Source organism: Acanthochromis polyacanthus, chromosome 16, assembly GCF_021347895.1.
Source record: "Acanthochromis polyacanthus isolate Apoly-LR-REF ecotype Palm Island chromosome 16, KAUST_Apoly_ChrSc, whole genome shotgun sequence".
NCBI classification, from domain to species: domain Eukaryota; kingdom Metazoa; phylum Chordata; class Actinopteri; family Pomacentridae; genus Acanthochromis; species Acanthochromis polyacanthus.
The window spans coordinates 24,471,392-24,493,064 of record NC_067128.1 but is presented as its reverse complement, the minus strand read 5'-3'; the positions used below and the strand labels follow the sequence as shown (position 1 = coordinate 24,493,064).

The following is a 21,673-nucleotide window of genomic DNA, read 5'->3' as shown; positions in this document are numbered from 1 at the left end:
TCCAATGTACATGTCCAAATCATCTCAGTCTGGCCTTTCTGGCTGTATCTCCAAAACATCTAATGTGTGCTGTCCCTCTGTTGTACTCATTCCTGATCCTATCCATCCCGGTCAGTCCCAAAGAGAACCTCAACATTTTAATCTCTGCTACCTCCAGCTCTGCCTCCTGTCTTTTCTTCAGTGCCACTGCCTTTAAACCATACAAGATCTCTGGTCTCACCACTGTTTTGTAAACCCTTCCTTTCATTCTTGCTGATAGTTTTTTTTTTCACACATCAAAACTGACACTTTTAAGTGAAATTTGACTCTAAACATGTTAATGAACACCTGTTATCATGTGACTAAAATTCAATACTAACCTGACAGTCAGTCTGCTCACAACTGCAATCAGGGTGTCAACTTGTGCAGATTTATTCTCCATGATTATAATAAAAACACAACTAGTCACGTTTTATCATGCTGTATGACATACTGTACAGTTTGTAGTTTATATATTTTTAAACTATGTTAGTTATGCTCTGTATGTTTGAGTTGAACATATAGAGTTTAATATTTCAAAATTCAAATTCATTCCTTACTTTTTCCATTTTGATGTTTATCGTTTCACAATATTCTCAAAAACTGAAAATGTTTGATGACCAAACTGTGCTGCCTTGACAAGAACAAGAGTGCCTCAGGACCAACACTCACTCTGACAATTCATTTCATTATAACACCATTTTTTCAACAATGCATCAGAGACTACATTTTCCAGAAGCCCTACCTGCGCAGCTCCTCCCCCTGGCCTGCCTGGGCATCATCTTCCATGCGGACGTGGTAGGTGTTGAGTTTATGGCGAGGGATGTGGGTAAGGAGCTCCGAGAGGTCCAGCCTCCTCAGGAACTGCACTGGGTGAGGGTGGGTGCCGTCACCCACACTCCCGGAGGTGAGTCGGTGATGAAGCGGAAGGGCGAAGGAGAGCTGCAGGGGAAGGACAGAACCTGGGTCAAGGTGAGGACCACCAGCTGCACTGCCAGAGGCTCCCAACGAGCAGCCGCCGCCCCGACTGAGAGCTCCTCCCACGAGCAGGTGTTTCCTCTGCGGGTCCATGTGGACGGCTGATTTGAGGAACTCTCCCAGCTGACGGGAACCCCGCAGACCTGCTCCTCCGCCTCCTGAGCCGAGGACTGCAGTGGGGCAGAATGTGAAGCCGGTAGGAGGGGACTGTCCTGGGGAGTCACATGGAGATTTCTGAGGAGGCCCCAGAGGAAAGGGCCCTCCTGTGGCGTGTCCTGCTGCTGCTGCTCCTCTTTCTGTAGAATTCTGTCGGTCCACTGATTGTCTACGAGGTAACTCCTGACTAGAGGCCCTGTGAGCTGGTTTTCCTCCTCCTGCTCCTCCTGGTGGCTTGCTTTTCTTGGGATCCTCAAAAAGCCCATCCCCAGACCCTGCAGGCCCTCCACTGGACCCGGTCCTGACCGTGCTCCTCTCTGATGGCTTCTTCTTGCGCTCGTCCTGCATGCGTTTCACTTGATACCAGTCGGTATCTTTCTTCAGGTGACCCTGACCACAACGGCAAGAGCAGAATCTGAAGGCCAGGTCGTAGCCCTTCTTGGTCCACATGTTCTGCCGGCACTGCTTTTCGTTCCAGGACCGTGCACGGCCTATGCAGTTAAACTGAACCAGGATGGAACTCTCCCACTCGTAGAAACAGTGGAGATGCATCCAGTTGCCGTAAGGACAAAGCTCGTTGTTGCAGAGCACCCGCTGGTAGTCATCCTTCTCCAGGTCGATGGCACGGCCCAAGTTGCAGCCCAGAGGGGTCGCACACTGGACCTCTGAGTAGGCAGAGAAGAGGAATGAGATGATTCTGTTGTGTTCTCATCAGTTTTACAAAAAAAAATTTAATTTATTCGAAATTCAATTCACCAGTGCAGTATTTCATCAATTCTATAGCTGCAGCTTCTCTATTAAACATTTGGTATGTAAATTTACTCTAAAACATTCCTATTGACACAGGGCAACAGTGTAAAACACAACATACAATATTTATCTGCTTATTACATAACAGTATGGTCTATTCGTTATCAGTAATTGCTAAAACTATCTTCCACATTTTCCTAGAGTTCAACAGAAGTCCTCAATGTAGTTTATCTGACACAAAAAGTGCTTGTGTTTCTGCACATAACCAAACACATGACATCAAAAGCCAGTCAGAAAGACATAGATTTGACTGTGTTCTTACCACAGCTTCTTTACTCCCCCTTCATACATACATTTTAGTGCTGCAAATAATCAATCAATATATCCTCTATTTATATAAAATGTTACAAAGTGGGCCCATTACCAGTCCCCACAGCTCAAAGTGAAGACTTCAGACCAATCCAAATTTGACAGGTACCTGGCCAAGTTCATTCAATGTAACTCCATTGTCCAAGTTTCAGTGAATGCAACTATACTATCCCAGAGAAAGTGAAAGCAACATCAGATGAAGCAATAGCTATGCCATAGTATTGCATCATCTCATGTTGCTTTCACTTGTAATTTGACAGGTTCTTGGCCAAGTTCATTCACTGAAACTCTGATGCCCAAGTTTCATAAAGTGCAACTATAATGTCTCAGGGCAAGTAAAAACATGAGGTGATGCAACAGCTATGCCTGGGTATGGCATGGATGGGCTGCATAGCCGACAGGTGTCATATAACACAAAAAGTAAAGTTTGTGCCTTTAGTTGAGAAGACACACGAAGACCTCTCCAAAATGACAAAACTCACTTCCTGGGTTTTGCACTGAAGCTTTTGGCTGTTCGTAGGAGTCCTGTAGCATGTGCACATCAAAAAACAGCAGTAATTTCCATAATTACTTAGAATCATATATAATCTGTAATTACGGAGACAGAGTCAGTTAGGATGCTACAGTAAATGATATTGTGTACTGTTTTTCAAGTCAGACAAGTGATTCACAGTTTGCAAGCTGTAGTTAAATCAGATTCATTTACTAAAGTCTTAATTATTTTTTGTTATATCGAGGGTATTTGTTATGGGGATTTTTCCATTTAACAGCAGAATATTTGCAGCAGTGACATTATACTGTATATGAAAACATTACTGATCATGACCTCTCTAATCAATAAATTAACTATGAAAATATGCCATTTTATTGTCCCATACGTTGGATGCAGTTATATAAATTATCATCATAGATGGCTAAAATTACAGTTTTGAAATCATATATAAGTTATGTACAAACTTTACCCCACAAATACATCTCTTCTCATGGACTATTTTAAACTTTAGTGACCAAAAGGTTGACTTAGCCTACTTTAGATAATAAGTAACATTGACTCTACACAAGAAGAAACAAAGAATGTAACTTGGTAAGCCTCAACACCATAACAGAATTCCTGAAATTCAGCCATGACTTCTGTGTCATTCCAGAATTGGAGGGCCGTTTGCATCCTGAACATCAAATTTCAAATAATCCATGTACAAAACATTAAAACATGCAGTTGTGTAAATGTACCTGTCCTGAGACCAAATCTTTAAAAAAAACTAGGAGAAAAGAATGTTAGAAAATATTTTTTAAAATACCAAATAAGTCTGAAGTTCCCCCTAAAATGGCATTTTTCTCTTGTCCCATAGCCTAGCCGCGCTAGACCCAGCTCTTAAGACACAAGGGTCTAGGAACGCTCGACAGGGAGGGAGGGGGGCTAAAAGGTTGTCTTTCAAATCACTCTGCAGCAATTGGGTAGGTATACAACCAATCAGCGCAACGAATAGGCTGACGTAGTTCCTAGAGCGCCATATTGTGGCTAAGTCCCATTAGCTTCCCAACCAGCGGAGCCAACTGGTATATTAAGGATTTGCCATATTCTGTCGGCATAAGTCCAAATACGTCTTTCTTCTCAATGAAACACTTCAGTGCCGTCCTTTGTTTATCTTTCAAGTTGAATTTTAGCTTCAAATCTTTAAGGGCTGTGGCCAAAGCCGAGTCGAAAGATAAGTGTTTATTGGGCGCTGGTTGTTTCTGTCAGAATTGTCGCGCCTCTGTCATCACTTAGTTACGCCCGCCTTCTGACTCTACACTTCATGGTGATTCGTCCAGCCAGTTTTAGGAGCATCCAACCTCGAGCCTTATGGAGGGTAACTAGACCCACCCTGGCAGAGAATTAAGTTCGTTGCTGTGGGTTGTCTAGCGCGGCTAGGCTACTTGTCCCACCCTGATGATGTACAAATTGAATCCCAAATAAAACAGTTAAAATAAAATTTAAATCTATTAAATTGTATTAAATCTATTTAATTTTGCTATTATTTTTTCATTGATGCATCTTGTAATTGTGGGAGCATTTTTTTTAATCAACATAATACTTTAAATAATAATTATTATGCATGGAGCGTGTGTCCCACAACATGTTAGAGTAACCTTTTTCACTGGTAGAAGAAGAAGCAAACAGTGAATCACATGATACGCTGTAATTAACATTATCAGTTTTCGAGAAGAATGGGTAGAACAAAGCTCTCGCTTCTATTTTTCATATTTTCATAACATTGTCAGCCTTGATTGAATGTCTCACTCTATCTCATGCAGCCCTGTTGTGCATATTGTCAGGATAAGACAAATTCTTTTTCTTTTTTCTTTACTATTTTACATCAGTAAGTCTGTCCTCTTGGTCAGCAGTAACAGTTAGCTAAATGTCTAGCTTCTACTCTTGAGAAAAAGCTAACATTAGCATGGATTAGCAACCCTGTTTCTGTGATTAGAGTAGGGTTAGCAAACAGCAAATAAAATATGGAATAAAAATGGTACCACTGATGTGTAAGCTGAGCAAATCAAGCCTTTGATAGTTTATCTATCATTGATGAATATGGAGCAGAAAATTGTAAAAGAGAAAGTTATTTTTTCAAAAGCTTTGAAGCCCAACTTTCCTCCAATCCTGGAATGACCATTCTGTATTTGGTGTCCTATAAAAACTGTGTGCGGGCACAACTGATATAATAGAGCCCTGTATTTGAGAAGCTCAAAAGGAAGATTTATAATTATTTAACATATAATTATCAGTTATCAAACATCCTGGGAGGACTTACACTCATACAGCTGCAGAGAACTAAATTAATCAGCAGTGCCATAAATCACATATTTGATGGTTTCAGCTTCTTGACGTGTTGCTGGTTTTCACTGACGTACATTTATATAAACTGAATATTTTGGTGTTTTTTGAATTTGACATTTCCATTTTGCAAATTAACCATAAGGAGAAGGCTGTATAATGCCTATCAATGTTCCCACTGATCAACTAATGGTAATAATGGATTCATATCCCAGCAGTAAAGCATTACGGGAGACATTATATCTGTAAACAGTGCTGTAATAAAACTGACAACTCTGCCTTTAAAGCAGTCTCTCCATCATAGGCTTCATTACCACATATGCAACATGAGGTAAAAATGCTCTAAAGAGTGATTTCAGTGCTGTTGCAGCCTCATCGTCAGCTATTTATGAATTTCAACTAGGCCTTCCAAGCCTGTGAGCAGCTCTATTCAAGCTTTGCCAATTGTCAAGCCTGGATGTGAATCAAGCAAATGTGGGCACACAGTCTCTACGAGGAGTAGCTCATGATAATACATTGTGGGTGTGTGTGTGGGGGAGAGGAGGGGGGGAGAGGAGGGAGGGGGAGAGGAGGGAGGGAGGGAGGGAGGGAGGGGAGTTTCCTCCTTCCTTTTCCGGTAAACTGTCACTGCTTTCTTCTCTCTCTCTTTCTAGCTCTCCACACAGCAGGGAAAAATACAATTATCTGTGCTTTTTGTAACCCTACATCTTAGTGGTAGTGAAGTGCTGCACTGAGTTCAAATTTTGGTATGAATGAATGGCTACGTAATAATTACTGGTTGTTTTCTTGATTAAGGGTTGGGTCATATACTGGTAAAAAAAAAAAAAAAAACTAGCAAAAAAAAAGGTCACCTTTGAGAAGTTTTCTGATGTTTACCATGTTTGCCTAAACAAATGACTCAATCATTTCATTGACTCACTTCAGCAGTGCTCTGTTGGGGTGCTACCTGCCCTTTGTTACTACAAATGCACTTCACAGCTGATGTGATGTACATTAGGTGTACACTCTGATCAGATGAGATCAAGACAAATTTGTTTGGCTCAGATGAAGTCCAGCATGTTTGGCATGAACCTGGTCAGGAAAGCCACAGTGCATAGTCCTTTTAGTGAAGCACAGAGTGTGATAATATGGGGCTGCATGACTGTAAAAGATGCTGTGGAGATGGCATTTATAGATAAATGTCTGGGGATCTACTAAAATACTGACAAGTAGAAGCTTAGCAGAAGAGGAATATTCCTGTATAATAGTGATCTGAAGCACATAGTCTAAATCAAACAAGAAATATTCTGAAGAAGGACAGTCAAAGACAGTCAAAACTATGACCTGGCCAAGTATGTCACCTTACTGGAATTCAACAGAACACCTTTGGGGACTTCTGTTGCATTGAGTTTCTACTGCAGGAACTGTATTTTTAACATTGTAAATCTAAACTGTAATTTTTCACAGTGCAAATACCTACTGTTCAACTTAGAAGTCCTGTGCACTACCGTTCAACAGTTTGGGGTCACTTAGAAATGTCCTTATTTTTGAAAGAAAAGCGATTTTTTTTCCAATGAAAATAACAATAAATGAATTAGAAATACAGTGTAGACATTGTTAATGTTGTAAAAGACTATTCTCGCTGGAAACAGCGGATTTTTAATGTAACATCTACATGGGGGTACAGAGGCCTATTTCCAGCAACCATCACTATTGTGTTCTAATGATACATTGTGTTCACGAATCGTGTTGAAAGGCTAATTGACGATTAGAAAACCCTTGCACAATTTCGTTAGCACATGAATAAAAGTGTGAATTTTCATGGAAAACATGAAACTGTTTGTGTGACCCCAGACTTTTGAAAGGTAGGGTAGTTATTGAAAAGTGAAAGAATTTAGAATTTGATCTTTAAATTAAATTGCAAAGGGGTGTACTCACATCTGTTGTATACTGTATGTATGCATTAAATTTGGATCAGTGTAATTACCAAGTACCTAACTTACAGTATGTTCAATTCTTTTATTGAGTTCAACAGTAAACACAGAGAAGTGCACTGATTTGTGCTTTTTTTTTACTTTCAAAAATGACCACAGCAAAAGCAGGTTTTCATTATAAGTCTCAGAACAATGTAAAAAGTGACTGTTCACTATATGTAACATTGCACTGGTGACCTATCAAGTGGAAGAATGGATTGTTCTGTGACATGGTTTCCAAACTCAAAATCTCTGTTAAACTACATATGTACTATTTGTCAGAGCACATGTAGCCCAGCAAGACGACTGTTTCTCGCTGCTGTACGTGTGCATGAGATGAAGTTGAACCTGAGTGCGCTCACAAGCGGTGAGTTGTCAGTATTACCCTTGAGGAGGAAGGCCGACAACTGTGGACAAGGTGCGCGTCAGGAAAAGACAGCTGAGGCCTGCAGGAGAGCCTGCTCAGCGATCAGACAGAGAGACGTTCAAACAAGGGCCTCAGTGTGCCAGGAACACTTCAGGTGGCTTCTTTTGACAGCAGGACATATTTTAAAAGGACCAATCCTTTGTTTTTAGAGGAGCTCGAGCGCCAGACTTCATTCATAAATTCCACAAATTAAGAATTGCTCCCTCACCATCTTCTACTGAAACAAGCAATAGCATGACTGAATCCGACTTATGAAACACCAACACCCGCTGTCAAGTTCGGCTTACATCCAACACACCAAGCAACACCTACTTTCATGATATTTCCACTGCTTCGTCTGCTGTTTCACTATTTTCTTGCACCAAAACAATCCCCAGGGGACTTTAAAAATCAGTGTTACAAACCAAGATTTCCGTGCAGCTGAGAAATAGGTCGTTGCTTGATTGTGCACATGCAAGAGACTCACTTCATTTACACAAGGCCTTCAGTCGCGGTCGATCAGCAGAGCCTATATGTGTCAATAATCGAGGAACCATTAAATGCCAGATTTTTTAATCGGAGTTGGCTCCATGTAGAAGAGAAGTGGAGGGGTCCAAACATTTCCAGTGCATGTATGTGACAGTCGTGCAGACAGAGTGTGAGGAAGGCAGCATCACCAAACTTCCCTACATCTGTGAGGGTTTCCTCTCTTACCACTTGAGCGCTCGGTTCTGGGTGCAGCCGCCGCCGTTGCGCCTCCTGTTGCGGCCGCACAGGCTCCATTTTCCTGCTCATCTCCGCTACTGTTAGTGCGTTTGCTTTTCTTTCCCTTGTTGCTCTTCTGGTTGGGCATTTTACAGGATTCGGATGTCAGTGTTATTTTCGACCTCTATCAACGGCTCCTGTCAACGCTGTTTGACATTTCCGTGGACTCCATGTTGTCAAAGGGCTCAGCGCTGCAGCAGAGACTCCTTGTGGTTCTGTGTGAGGATCCTCGTGGACGACGGGCTGCTTTCGTGCAGAAGCTAAAATAAATAAGCTGCTATAACCTTTAAGATGAAGGCGTGTCCGAGTCTTGTTTTGATTCTTGCTGCTGTTTTCTTCCAACCCTGACGTCACGGTCCCCGCCCCCCAGCATTGGCTGTCAACCATTGAAGCTGCCTTCCAGACCCGTGGGAATGCTCGGAATTTGCTGCTTCAAGATACAAGAACTTTATTGCCATATAAACCGCAGAAACACAATGGTTACCCTGAGTAACGAGATTCTTATTTTGCGAATTCTCTTCTTACAACTGAAATAATAAATTAAATTAAATAGAATAATATTATTTATGGTTGTGTAATATTCATATTATGTCCAATAATCATGCACTGAGCCGGTCTCTAACCACAAAACTGATTCCACACTGTATGTTGCTTACATTCTGCTCTCTGCATTTATTTCAGTTGTATATATTTTTAGTCAGTGTTTAATATTGCTTTGTATAGATTACTTTTTAATGCTACTAATGCAGAGAGCGCTAAAACTGATTTTCACTGTTTTTGTAACAGTGGCAATGAAGACCTATGATATTCTATAAAATAAAACAAAAGGAAAATAATATAAATATAGTTAAAAGAAATTCTTTGTGCAAATGTTGGCATCTTGTGCAATACTCTAATATGTAAACAATAGAATACTGTCATGTGTGAATAGGCAAGAGGTACGTGCAAAATATTTTTAGATATTACAGGTGAGAAAGTGATTCGCATGTATATTTCAGTGGGGTTGGGGCGACTAATGAAAATCAGCATCAAAGTTATACAGGTCAGGTACCATACACAATAACCTGAAACGCCAACATGTCAAACATTAACTTGTTTTTCATAAACTGAGCAAACCTGAGGTGGTTAGTTAACCATTTTCATAATGTAACACAATCAGGAATGGTTTTATTGTCAAGCAAATCCTAACACAGGAGGAATTTGACATGTGGCATGACGCTGACATGCAGATCATTTTTAAAGAGAGATAAAAAGATTTAAAAAGAAAGCAAGTTTTGCAAATCAAGAGACAGTGTTATAACTCAAACAAAAAAACAAAGATAACAAGAGTAGCACATCCACGCAATTTGAAATGATACAAAGTAACTCAAATATTTACCATTTGTAGGAATATATAAGTTATTGTTATACCAAGAATGTGCAAATTAACATAGTGCATGGTGTACACAACTTGAAATGTGCAACAAATAATAATGTGATTTAAAAATCTGTGCATTAATGTAACGGTCAGTGTTTATGGTGGAGGGTGGGGGTGTGGGGTGGGGTGGGGTGGGGTGGGGTGGGGGGTGGGGGCAAGGGCAATGTTCCTAGGTGTCTTTAGTCTTGTTGGTGAGAACAGCTGACAGTAAATTAATAAATTAACATCTTAGTCAAATTCTGGCATCAACAATATGGAAACATTGTTTGTATGCTGCCAATTAATTTGTTCATCTTTTTTTTGTCAAACACGTACAGTATTTGCGTCTTGGTGACTCGGTTCTGACAGTCTAGTGACTGATTCCCTGTTCTTCAGCTACAGACTGATTCTGTAAAGTAATGGTTTCTCATACCTGTGCTGCAGCCAGTCAGCCTCTTTACTGGAAACTGAAACTTAACCCCTTTTTCTCTGCAATATATTCTTTGCTGGAAACTGAAACTAAGAGTGTCTTTGAGATTTTCAGATTCTTGGAAATAAAAGTTATCATTGTACAAGACAGGTGGCACTAAGAGATCAACCGCAGTTGAAATATATACATCAGATTGTCTGTAAGATGGACACTGATGCCATACAAATACACAACTTTAACACTTATTAATTCTTAATATTTAAAGTATCAAAGGTTCATTCTGAATGTGGGAAACACTGTTTTAGGTACTCTGCACCTGCTGCCTGGAATTCACTACAGAACACGTTGAATCTGAAGGAACACATCACCACTGGACCTTTTAAAAAGCGTATGAAAGATTTTGCAGCAGCTACTCATCACACTCATCATTGTTTTAATGTAATTTTTTTTCCTGTGCTTTAATCTATCATGGACAACACCAACTGACTCAACAAAACAAGTAAAATTACTTGTTGAGTCAGTTGGCGTTCTCTGTTTTTAATTGTTGCAGTTTTAATGATACCCAGGCTGCTGTCTTGACCAGGCTTCCCTTGAAAAAGAGGTCATTGCATCTCAGTGGGATCAACCTGGTTAAATAAAAGCTGAATAAAAAAAATAAAAAAACTTATCAGACACAGTTTTTTTTTTAAAGAAAAAGATTTACCCATTTGTGCAACAGATGTGCAGTTGTTCTTTGGCAGCATTATATAATCTCTGGTTACCAACTGAAATCCTAAAGCTGTTATGTCAGATATTCCCAGAGTTTCTGAATGCAGCAGTATATTCAGTGAGAAGAATGGTCACATAAGAAGAGAAGTGATCAGGTCACATACCTGCAAGGAGGCATCACTGCCTTATTTATGTAATTATGAAAGAACATATTTCATCAGCTTGGGTGGTGACATTCCATGAAAATCACTGTGAAATAACTGAAGATTTGCAGCAAAATAGCATTAAGGCAGGTGGTGTTGCTATATGTAAATCAAAGTATCCAAACTACAGTTCATTGTATTTACATTTAAAACAATTTTTTTACCAACACAATGAATGAAATGTATAAAAATGATGAAAGACAGATTAGGGCACCAAAGCCCATTCATAAATCTGAAATTTTTAAAGATTTCTTGTGTGTCATATATTACTCAAGGCTGCTAAAGCACAACTAAAGATGATCTAATAGAAGCAATTCTATAATTTGGCCCACTTTCAACAGAAAAATCAACAAATGTTTTAGTGATACAAGATATATTATGTTACTCTTACAATCTTATTGCACCAAAACACACTTCAGTGGCCATAAAAAAAATCAGTGTGAACCTATTACACAATTGCAAAGCAATTAATTACAAGCTTTGCCTAAAATCTGCTCTGTTCAGAGACAATAGTACTACGATAACCAAAATGAATACAACACAAAGACAAAAAATAATTTAAACTTCTTGTGTTTTGACCAGAAACCAACAGACTGAAGTCAAGTATTAATGTTGCATATCTGACATCAGTAACATTTTTTTTAATGGTAAAATCTGAATCAGAGTTTTAAGATCTAAAAATGAAACACTCAACAAAGCAGGTTCAAAGCTTCAAGTGTAAAGATTTTATTTCTTGGAGTGTATTCCACAGTAACAGAAACCTCTGCTCTTTTAGGAATGTGTTATTGCCAGTATAAAAGACAGTAATGATGCGCTTGAACACATCACACAGGTATTCCACTCAAGTTGCTCACATAAATGTCTCGAGGTATTGACACAGCTCATTATTTTCTTTATCTTACCAAATGCCGATGTTGTCATTTGTATATTAGAAAGTCAAGTGAAACTCACTCCAGAGCAACAGCAGGATATATTCTTGACAGTGATGCGAGCACCATGTTCCTTCTTCACTCTTGCTTTTTTCTGTACGTCCTACAACTTTTAGACTTCTCCCATTACTTTAGTCATGATGATTATATGTCATGCAACCAGGTTACACTGTAGGTTCATTCAAAATGGCACAATACAATTCAGCTCATCTAGTTTTCTTAATGTCACCAAAGTTTTGATTCATCTATGCCACTGATGCGGAGAAATAAATCACACATTTCAAGTCAAGCTTAGTTCCTGAACATAAAAGATTTAGCGAGGCTGATCCAACAGCGGTGAATATGGAATGGGTTTTACAAAACTTTCAGACCAGATATAGTCTGATAACTTGCTTCTTATCAACATGAAAAAGCAAATAGTGTGCGGATGGTAACACGACCAAGGCCCCATTTAATGAACGACTGTCGAAAAGTTTGACATTATGAAAATGAGCACAGTAGCTGTCAAACTAAGTGTTACTCATAGCTCCTACCACCGGCTAAACTACAGAGGCCCAAAGAGGCCCACTTTCTTCTAGCTCAGCACAACAACATGAAATATTTCCTCATTCTGTTTATTTAATATACAACATTTTATATTCAATTTCAGCAGTTTGTCTTTCAATTCTGTTTGCTATTTATTTGTCTGTATTTATTCATACTATTACTTATTCCACATTGTCTTAACAAATTTTGACAGCTTTGGGCCATACAGAGCTGAGAGCACTTTAATAATATTTTGGCTGAAAATAATAACAAGAAGGTGTAAAACAAACAAATCCACTGTAAATGTAGATGGTTAATTCTGATAGTAGGAAAGTGTTCATATCTGGTCTACAAGTTTCACTGGACCTACAGTAGAGAATAAAGAGTGATAAAATTGAAAACAGTAGTGGAACTCTAAATGCACATTTTGTGTTTCTAATTTAAGTCACAGGACAATTATTAAACATATTTTGGTTGTGTTGATTTGGTCCTGAGAATCAATACAAATTAATCTTTTGCATTTGGCACCAATCACCCTGTAATTATACGTGAATAAAAATTGCACAGAAATACATTCACCATTTGCTCAGCAGCTATTCTTATGAAAAGGCAATTTTTGGAATTTGTTAGCAGAGAAATTTCATTAATGACTACATATAAAAAGATGAAATAAAAACTACTGTAGCACATTGCAATGAGTACAAAAAGGTGCATCGTCTTTCCTAAAATGTACTTGAAAAGTCAGTGTAGTCGTAGTTTCTATGAAGGAATTTCAAAAAGCACTGGTCTGATAATGTCTTATTACAAAGTCCACAAGAGGTAGTAGAAATGGCTCATGTAAACAATAAATGGAACTGCCATTTGGTGACGCTGTTGTGGACACAAAATACCCTCTGTCTTACAGATGCACTAGACTTTCCTGCAGTAATACTCATTACATTACATACTGTTCAGGTAATGAGGACTTAACTCCCACTGCCTTTTGAAAGCGTAAAGGGAGAATTTGCAGAGTGCAACACAATAGTCAAGATCAGACAGTTCCAATTAGAAATGTGAATTAGTTTGCTATAGTTGTTAAATTTAGCCAGCATCTAATCCTGTGTGTCTTTTATCCTGACACCTAAACTGTAAATAAAGGCATTTGATTGTGATCCACTGTAATTTCACCCAAAACAATAAAAAGCCATACATCAAATATTACATTTCTGATTTGTGCATTTGTAGTCTTAAAAGTGTAGCAAAATGACACCTATGGTTGATAAAACCAATGCCTGAGAAACACCCCTTTTCATGTAATCTGAAACTAACTGTAAACAGAGCTCAGCCCTGAAAACCATAAAATATTATCAAATCTGGCACACTGAAATCAGATAAAAAGCATATGCACACATGCCAGCTGGGTCCATAGGTAACGTCTGATCTGATTGGTTAATGCGTTTTGGTTGAAACACTGAGCTGTGTAAATGAAAGGAAATAAGTGAAAACAGAAGCTCAGTGACAGGTCGGTATACTGCAAAAGCTCAGTATTTAGGAGGATTCAATAGTACACACAGCTGCTGGAAGGCCGTCTGTACGAACATCCATCTTATTCTTGGAGCAAGATGATATCAACGTTGTCGTGGACGCCCTGTAGAAGCAACTCGCCTTGGAAGTTAATCAACTTCTTCTTTTTGGCTGCCTTCAAGGTGCCCACCAATGCCTCGAAGATATTGGCACAACGGTCGTCATTAAATAAAACCCCAAACTTCACCATAGTTTGACCATCAGCATCTGAAATAAGAGAAGGGTAAAACAGTTACAAAAATGAGTTTCTAACGGAGCGAAGTGCAAGAGTTTAAACAAGTAGTCAATGATTACTTAGTTGTTCAATGTAGGAAATTTACAAGTTAAAAATACAAAAATAGGTAAACAAACTGAACACAAAAGCATCAGGCGATTCAACAATTTCAATCCAGCCATTATCTATACATCACTTAATCCTCATTCGGGTCGGGGGCTGGAGTCTATCAGCTGACTTACAGTGAAGGCAGGGGACACCCTGGACAGGTCACCAGTCTATCACAGGGCTACACAGAGAAACAATCATACTAACATTTACACCTGTGGACAATTTAGAGTCATCAGTTAACCTCAGCATGTTTTTGGTACTGTGGGAGGAAATCAGACAGGGAGAACGTAGAAACATCCTGCAAAGGCTAGGACACAAACTGGGTATCTTCTAGCTGCAAGGCCAAAGTGCAAACCACCAAGTCACTGTGCAGCCCGATTCAACAACTTATGTAATTATTTTAATTAACAGGAGTTGAACTGTGCAAAACAGTACGATTACACATGGCTAGCTCTTTATCTCAGACAGCAGCCCACTGTTTTACAATAAGCCTGAATCGTTATGAGCAGCAGAACTTAACTGATAGTTGAGACATGTTGGGAATGATCCACTGAATGTTCTCGAGGCAGTATCAAGAATCTTTGTCATTGTGTTTCCACACAGCGAAATTACGATTGGTGACTCCCAGCTATAGATAAAAAGTAGAAAATGGCACACTATATACAAATAAAAACTTTTTTTTTTTTAAATCCTCAAAAATATAAATATGTAAACAGAGTTAGTGCACATGAGCAGTAGGGTGAGTGTAAAGTGCAGTCCAGTGGAAGACTCAGTTCTTTATTGCACATAATGTGTCTGTTGTGTGTGTCTAAGTTGGAAATGGATTGGACAGCTCTTGGACAAAAACTGTTTTTCAGTCTGGAGGTCAGAATTTTTATGCTCCTGTACCGTTTGCCCGAGGGAAGTGGAACAAACAGTGGGTGGGGTTGACAGCAATATGTTGGGCCTTCTTCTGGATCTGGACTCCAGCTCTGGAAGAGGATTTCCCACAATCCCCTGTGCTGTTTTCACCACCTGGGATAAGTTCTTTCTGTCCTGAGCTGTGCAGCTGACATACCACACTGTTGCATCAAGACAGAGGATGCTTTCTATTGTGGCCCTGTAGAAGTTTGCCAGGAACTGAGGGGAGAGGTCAGCACATTTCAGCTTCTGAAGGAAGAATAATCTTTGTTGAGCCTTCTTCACTAGGTGTGCCGTGTTCAGGGACCAGGTCAGGTCAGATGTAATGTGGATGCTCAGGAACTTAATGTTGTCAACACGCTCCACCGCTTCCCTTTTGATGAGTAGAGAAGCGTGCTCTGTCCTCCTGGACCTCCTGTAGTCCACAATGACGTCCTTGGTCTTGCTGGTGTTCAGAACAAGGTTGTTATCTGAACACCACTGAATAAGGTGCTGGATCTCCTCTTTGTAGTGGGTCTCATCATTGTCTGATATGAGACCCACTATGGTGGTGTCATCTGCAAACTTCACATCTGTGTTTGTGGAGTGGATGACAGTGCAAGTATGGCCCAGGGTTGGAGGTTATTCATGCTTTCAGCATTAGAAGTGATGAGCTGTGACTATTGATCAACACTAAATGATTGCATATTTGTTGTAGAAAAGGCTGTTCAGTAAATGTCATGCTGGCCCTTTAAGGGGCGAAGCTTAGACCACCGGTCTGAACTGGTTGCAGGAAAGGGGAGCAGACAGCAAAGAGAAGAGACGAGAGACAGTAGAAAAGTTTGTACTGAGTTATTTGGTTTATGTTAAAATTCAGTTCTCCAGTCACCAATATTTAAAGTACCCCCCACACACACAGACACCCTTACCACCTAACAAGTAGTCGTACAAAACAGCAGGAAGTGGTGCTGGCGAACAGCTGTAAAGTTTATTCACCCTCGTTAAAGCCCTTGCATCATCCAACGCCTCTTGATTTGGAGTTCTAACTGGACTCACCCCAGTGATTTGCATTGTCCACGAGCAAATACAGTCACTCGCTTTCATTTGTGCTTTATTAAAACTTTGGGGATTCTGTATTGCATCACACAACATAATAGCCTTAACTCACTTTTAGTTCCGAGCCGCTGAATCTCCTGCACCAGCAAATTGATTTCATGCGAAACATCCATTGTTGCTGAAAGGTAGAACAAAAATCAAGAGAGAAACATTAATACAATTTGACTTATTAGCAGGAAGTAGAAGAGTTGTAACTATTCATCAATCAGGTGTCAACTACTGAATAAATCGGCAACTATTTGATAATATACTAATCAGTTTGGGTATTGTTTTTAAAGACAACATCTAAATTCTCTTCTTTAATGTGAATTTTCTGGTTTTGTTACTCCTCTGTAGTCGTTAACTGATATCTTTGGGTTGTGGATAAATCAGCACATCTGAGGATGTCAGTCCCTGACTAACTTTAAAAAAAAGCAACAAATTTTTTTTTTTGCAATTTATAGATTTAAGAACTAATTTGTTACCTGACAAAAGAAACCAACAGATTTATCAATCGTCACAATAATCTGTACTACAATTTTAAACAATTTCCTGAACTGATATGGCATCTTTAAGTGACATTGAGCGCTGCTTTGTGTGCCAAAGTTTAGAAAACAAGTATGTAATGCAAAAAGAAATATCAGCAGTTCTTTTCCCAGGAGTGAAACTGGATTATCAGCGAGGGAATTCTAATTTTGACATTTTTGTGAACGCAGTTTGGAACGGGGATTCTTTGCTGGTGTGAGAATGCGTGTTATAGCCAGTACATCCATCCAATAAATGCAGTTAAAATTGAAGATGTGGTTACAAGAACACCTCAATGAGGCTTGAATTAAAGAGCAGGAGTGACTGCAGCTCTGAGATCAAGTAACAAGCTCCAACATGAGCAGGGCGGACTGTCAATGCGGAAGTACAAGATTAGCACTCGCGGCTAGCTATATCTAAGCTGAAAGGCTGCTTACTCTACATTAATTTCACAAATGTGCAGTTCTTCCATTCTAAATATTATTCACAGTTCAGTAATGTCTTCGATGACTTTATGCAAAGAGACAATACTCTTGTGAACAGCAGACATGAGCTCGCCGGTAACACAAGCTTGTACCGTCAGACAAATGATTTAAGAAGAATCGAGTTCAGTCAGCTGCACGGGTTTAATGAGCGGAAAACCGTTTTTAAAAAGTCAACACAGGACCAGTATAAACAATACTAACACGCCAATGTTTTACCTGATCACTGGAGCTTCTTTTGTCTGAAAAGAGGTGATGGACGACTTTCTCATCAGTCGGAACCGGTGGAAAATGTTGCTGCGTTCACTGTCTCCTCGGGGAAAAAAGCACAAATGTTAAAGTTCGCGCAGAACTCACACATTGTCTTTTTTCTATATGGGTTAAAATGCAATAAATAAATAAAAAAATCTGGCCCAGGAATGTGATTTTTTAAATATTTTGTTTTCAGAAGCACTGAGCACGTCTCTTTTACTCATTTATTTACTCATAGACTGTATATAAAGATGGACGTAGCATCTGGCTCCAAAAATGAAGCCCACCCGGAAGTGTCAAAAACTTGCAATATCACGCCGTCCGCTAGGGTTGGCTCCAAAAAGCTTTTGCCCCCAATTCATCACCAGAAAAAATAAAATTTGAGACTGATTTTCTACAGCTCAGGATTCCCCCCCCCCCCCTCTAGTCTCTAGTCCAGCCTGTTTGATGACGCTTTTTACGTCACTGGCTCCAAAAAAAATCCAAAATGGTGACCAGGAAGTAGCAAAATCCTTTTTTTTTGTTTTATTGAAAAATTACAATACAGTTCTTGAACAAAATACAGATGCCAGGGGGAGCTCCATAAGTAAGCAGTGCAAGAATTAATTATATATTAAATACATTCAGTGATAACCAGCTTTCATATGTTATAATAGCTTTTCTGTTCAAGCTCTGTGAGATAGTTGACAAGTACAATTCAACTTCCTTACTCACAGCAGGGAAAAATAAAGATGATGATAAAAATTTACATCTGTGAATGTGAAATTTGCAAAATATAATAATCAAATTAATCAGCAGCCTTCTGTTTGTGTCCATATTTCATTCATGGAAACCAAAGACTACATGTTCAAATTTTAACTCAAATGTAGAGTCATTATATTTTATAAATTGTAAGCAGTCTTTCCAAAAGCACCGAGTGACTGAGCACTTCCAAAAATGATGACCAATTGTTTCTGCACGTTCTTTACACAGGGAGCAGTTAAGATTAATCGTTTTACAATATTTTATCATGTATTGATTAGTGGTGTAAATTCTGTGCATAACCTTAAAGCAAACATCTTTCATTTTATTATTAATCAAAAACTTTTGGATTACTGTCCAGCCCCTTTTCCATAAATCAGAGAAAGTTCCACCAATAGAAAATAGAACTGGGCAGAGAGATTATATCTTGCTGAAACAGGGCACGTATTTTTCTGTTATTTTTACAAGTAGGAGTAAGACAAGCTTTACCAATGGTGGTGTCAGTTATAGACAAACACTTTCTTTCATCAGTGACAGTATTTTTAAACAGTTCGCAAATTTCTTTAGTAACTGCATCAAACACAATTGCATGTTCTTTAGGAGGTACAGCAAGGTTGTATTTCATATTGAACTCATCATTTCTCAACAAGTGTCCATTTCTGTCAAAAAGTTGACCCACTAGTTGGATATTCTTGTCAAGCCGATGACAAAATAATGATTTGTTTTTGTAAAGTATGTATTGGTTGTTCCATATGTAAAAGCTATGAGGAGAGAAATTATGCTTATATAGGCGTGCCCATGCTAAAAGGGTTTGCTTGTGAAATGTAGATAGTTTAGCAGGTATTTTGTCAACATTATAGTTGCAGAGGAGAAGAAAATTAAGGCCACCTAAGCTGGAAAATATTCCAAATGGACGTTGGATTCTTGAGATAAGACTTAATCCAGTTTACCTTAAAAGTATTATTTAGAGTTGTGAAATCAAGGAAGTTTAAGCCACCCTTTTCATAAGAGTTCATCACTACAGATTTCCTTAAATAGTGTATGTGATTTTTCCAAATAAAATTAAACAACATCTGGTCTATAGCTTTGAGTGTCTGATTGTCCAAATACAGCGCTAGAGCAAAGTAAGTAAGTCTCGAAATACCTTCCGCCTTAGAGAACAAGCCTCTACCTCTCAAACTCAAGTCTCTTTGGAGCCATTGGTTAAAGCGTTTTTTTTGCTTTGTCGATTAAAGGGACACAATTTAAAGCACTTCTCTCTGTATTGTCTTTTGAAATTATAATCCCCAAATACATTATGCCGTTTTTGACAGGTATGTCACAAATGCTTTCTGTATTGTTATTTTTAACTTGAAGTTCACTTTTTTTTTTAAAATATTAAGATAAAGTCCTGAAGCCTTAGAAAATGTATGTACTAAATTCAGAGCATATGGGATTTGACTACGATCCCTCAAAAAGAGAGTAGTATCATCTGCTAATTGGCTCATAAAAATTTCTTTGCCGAAAACAGAGATACCTTTTAAATGATTTATAGAGATATAATTTGCAAGAATTTGAGTAGCTAGTAGGAATAAATAAGGCGAAATTGGACAGCCTTGATGGATTCCTCTTCTAAGGTTGAATCGGGGGGGAGGTACCCGTTTTAACTTGACAGTGCAATTACCCCCTTTATACATAATTTTAATAGTGTCACAGAAGGGTGAGCCGAACCCGAATTTATGAAGACAGCTAAAGATAAAATCATGACTAATGGAATAGAATGCCTTATAAAAAAAAAAAAAAATCTAAAAAGAGAATATAACTATCTTCTGTTAAGAAGTGAGAATAATCCAGAATATCTAGTACAAGACGAATATTGTTTGAAATAGGTCGATTTTGCATAAAGCCTGATTGCATTTCTCCCATTTCAGAATTTAGGACTGGTTTTAGTCTCTTTGCAAACACAGACGCAAGTATCTTATGGTCATTATTCAATAAACAGATTGGACACCAGTTATCAAGAATTAGTATATCTTTTTTGGGTTTAGGTATTAGTGTGATCACTCCTTGATTTAAAGATGGAGGGTGCATTTGTCTATACTTTAAGAACACATTGGTTAGAAAGGAGCAATTAAATTGCAAAATTGTTTATAGAATCCCCCAATCAAGCCATCTGGCCCTGGAGACTTGTTGCTTTTCAGATGATTTATGGATTTAACAACTTCATCAGTTGAGAGGGGGGGGGGGGGGGGGGGGGAAACAAAAACAACACAATCATCACGTTCAGAGGGTTGAATCAGTTGTATATCCATATTTAAAAATTGCTCAGTTTTCAGAAGAATGTAGAGCATAAAGTTTACTGTAAAAAAAGCTTACATAGTCAGCCAGCCACCCGCCACAGCTCCTGTCCACAGAAAGAAATGCAAACAAAACAAGCAATCATACAACCCCTCCCCCCCCCAAAAAAAAAAAAAAAAAAAAAAGACAGAATCACAAAAGGAAAGAATAAACAGATCACAAACTCAGTAAAAAGTAATTCTAATCATTTTTACAAACAATGAGTGTGCCAGGCAGTGGGCACACGCACACCAGGATTGTCTTTTAAAACACCATAAAAAGACCAATGCAGCAATTCCCGATGGGCAACTTGCTGCAATGAACGCAGAGCCAGAACAGCAGCAGCTCGCTTGAGACGTGGAGCGGCTCGTCAATAAAACTGCAGTTCCTCAGGCATCAGGAGAAACAGCCGCACGATCACTGCCAACAGCAGTCAGTTCACGGGCAGCCTAGCAAACACATTCAAAATTACATGAATGAGCCAGCCTACCTCAAAAATCTGACACGATGCATAGTTTATGCCCAGCTCTGAGGCCACACACATCCGGCTCCCAGCCTTCAGTCAAGGTACCAGCCCAAATTCTACTAAAAGCAACGAGCAGATCAGACACAGCACAAACGTCGCTTGGAGACGCAGTGACTGCATCGGAACATACCTGACACGTAGGTAGAGAAATACTCCACCAGCATCTTGAGTCTGCCACGGCAAAACTACGTAGCTGAGTGAACACCCCAGCTCCAGGTAGAGGACGCATGTGGAAAATGCACAGCCCTCAGATATACTGCAGTGCAGCAACGCCCAGTAATCAAGATGCAATGGGATGATTGCTCCCAGCCCAGCTGCATTCAATGACCGGGAGCACTTAAAAACTACACCCCCTGATCCAATATACTTAACATAGGTGGAGACAGGCTAGGCCGTCCTGCCACACTTACCCCCCCACTTTTGCATCGTCGCCCCGACAATGAACCTAAAGAAGAAACTTAATGCATTAACACCAAGACCAGTGTAAAGCAGGCTGGACAATAGACTCAGCCCCATAAAAGGTCCAGCAACTTCAGGCAGTGCAGAGTGGTGGACTGGTAACATGGTTA

The 21,673-nt window shown here is 39.3% G+C and overlaps 2 protein-coding genes across 2 annotated transcripts in view; both read right to left on the bottom strand.

Annotated features, from left to right (window-relative positions):
• The window catches only part of heca (hdc homolog, cell cycle regulator), a 35,564-nt gene extending 26,990 nt beyond the window's left edge, over nucleotides 1-8,574 (bottom strand). The window contains exons 1-2 of the mRNA XM_022212382.2: nucleotides 8,159-8,574; nucleotides 764-1,817 (exon numbers count right to left, since the gene is read on the bottom strand). Coding sequence (XP_022068074.1) covers nucleotides 764-1,817; nucleotides 8,159-8,297 — 1,193 coding nt within the window. The 5' untranslated portion in view covers nucleotides 8,298-8,574. The remainder of the gene's footprint in view (nucleotides 1-763; nucleotides 1,818-8,158) is intronic.
• A 3,074-nt stretch (nucleotides 8,575-11,648) lies between these two features.
• Nucleotides 11,649-21,176, bottom strand: abracl (ABRA C-terminal like). Its single transcript, XM_051960948.1, has 4 exons — nucleotides 21,069-21,176; nucleotides 17,489-17,579; nucleotides 16,336-16,401; nucleotides 11,649-14,170 (listed from the first exon to the last, which is right to left on the bottom strand). Exons 3-4 carry the CDS (start codon nucleotides 16,394-16,396, stop codon nucleotides 13,986-13,988), a joined length of 246 nt encoding a protein of 81 aa, XP_051816908.1. The 5' UTR covers nucleotides 16,397-16,401; nucleotides 17,489-17,579; nucleotides 21,069-21,176; the 3' UTR covers nucleotides 11,649-13,985.
• Between the last annotated feature and the right edge of the window lie 497 nt (nucleotides 21,177-21,673).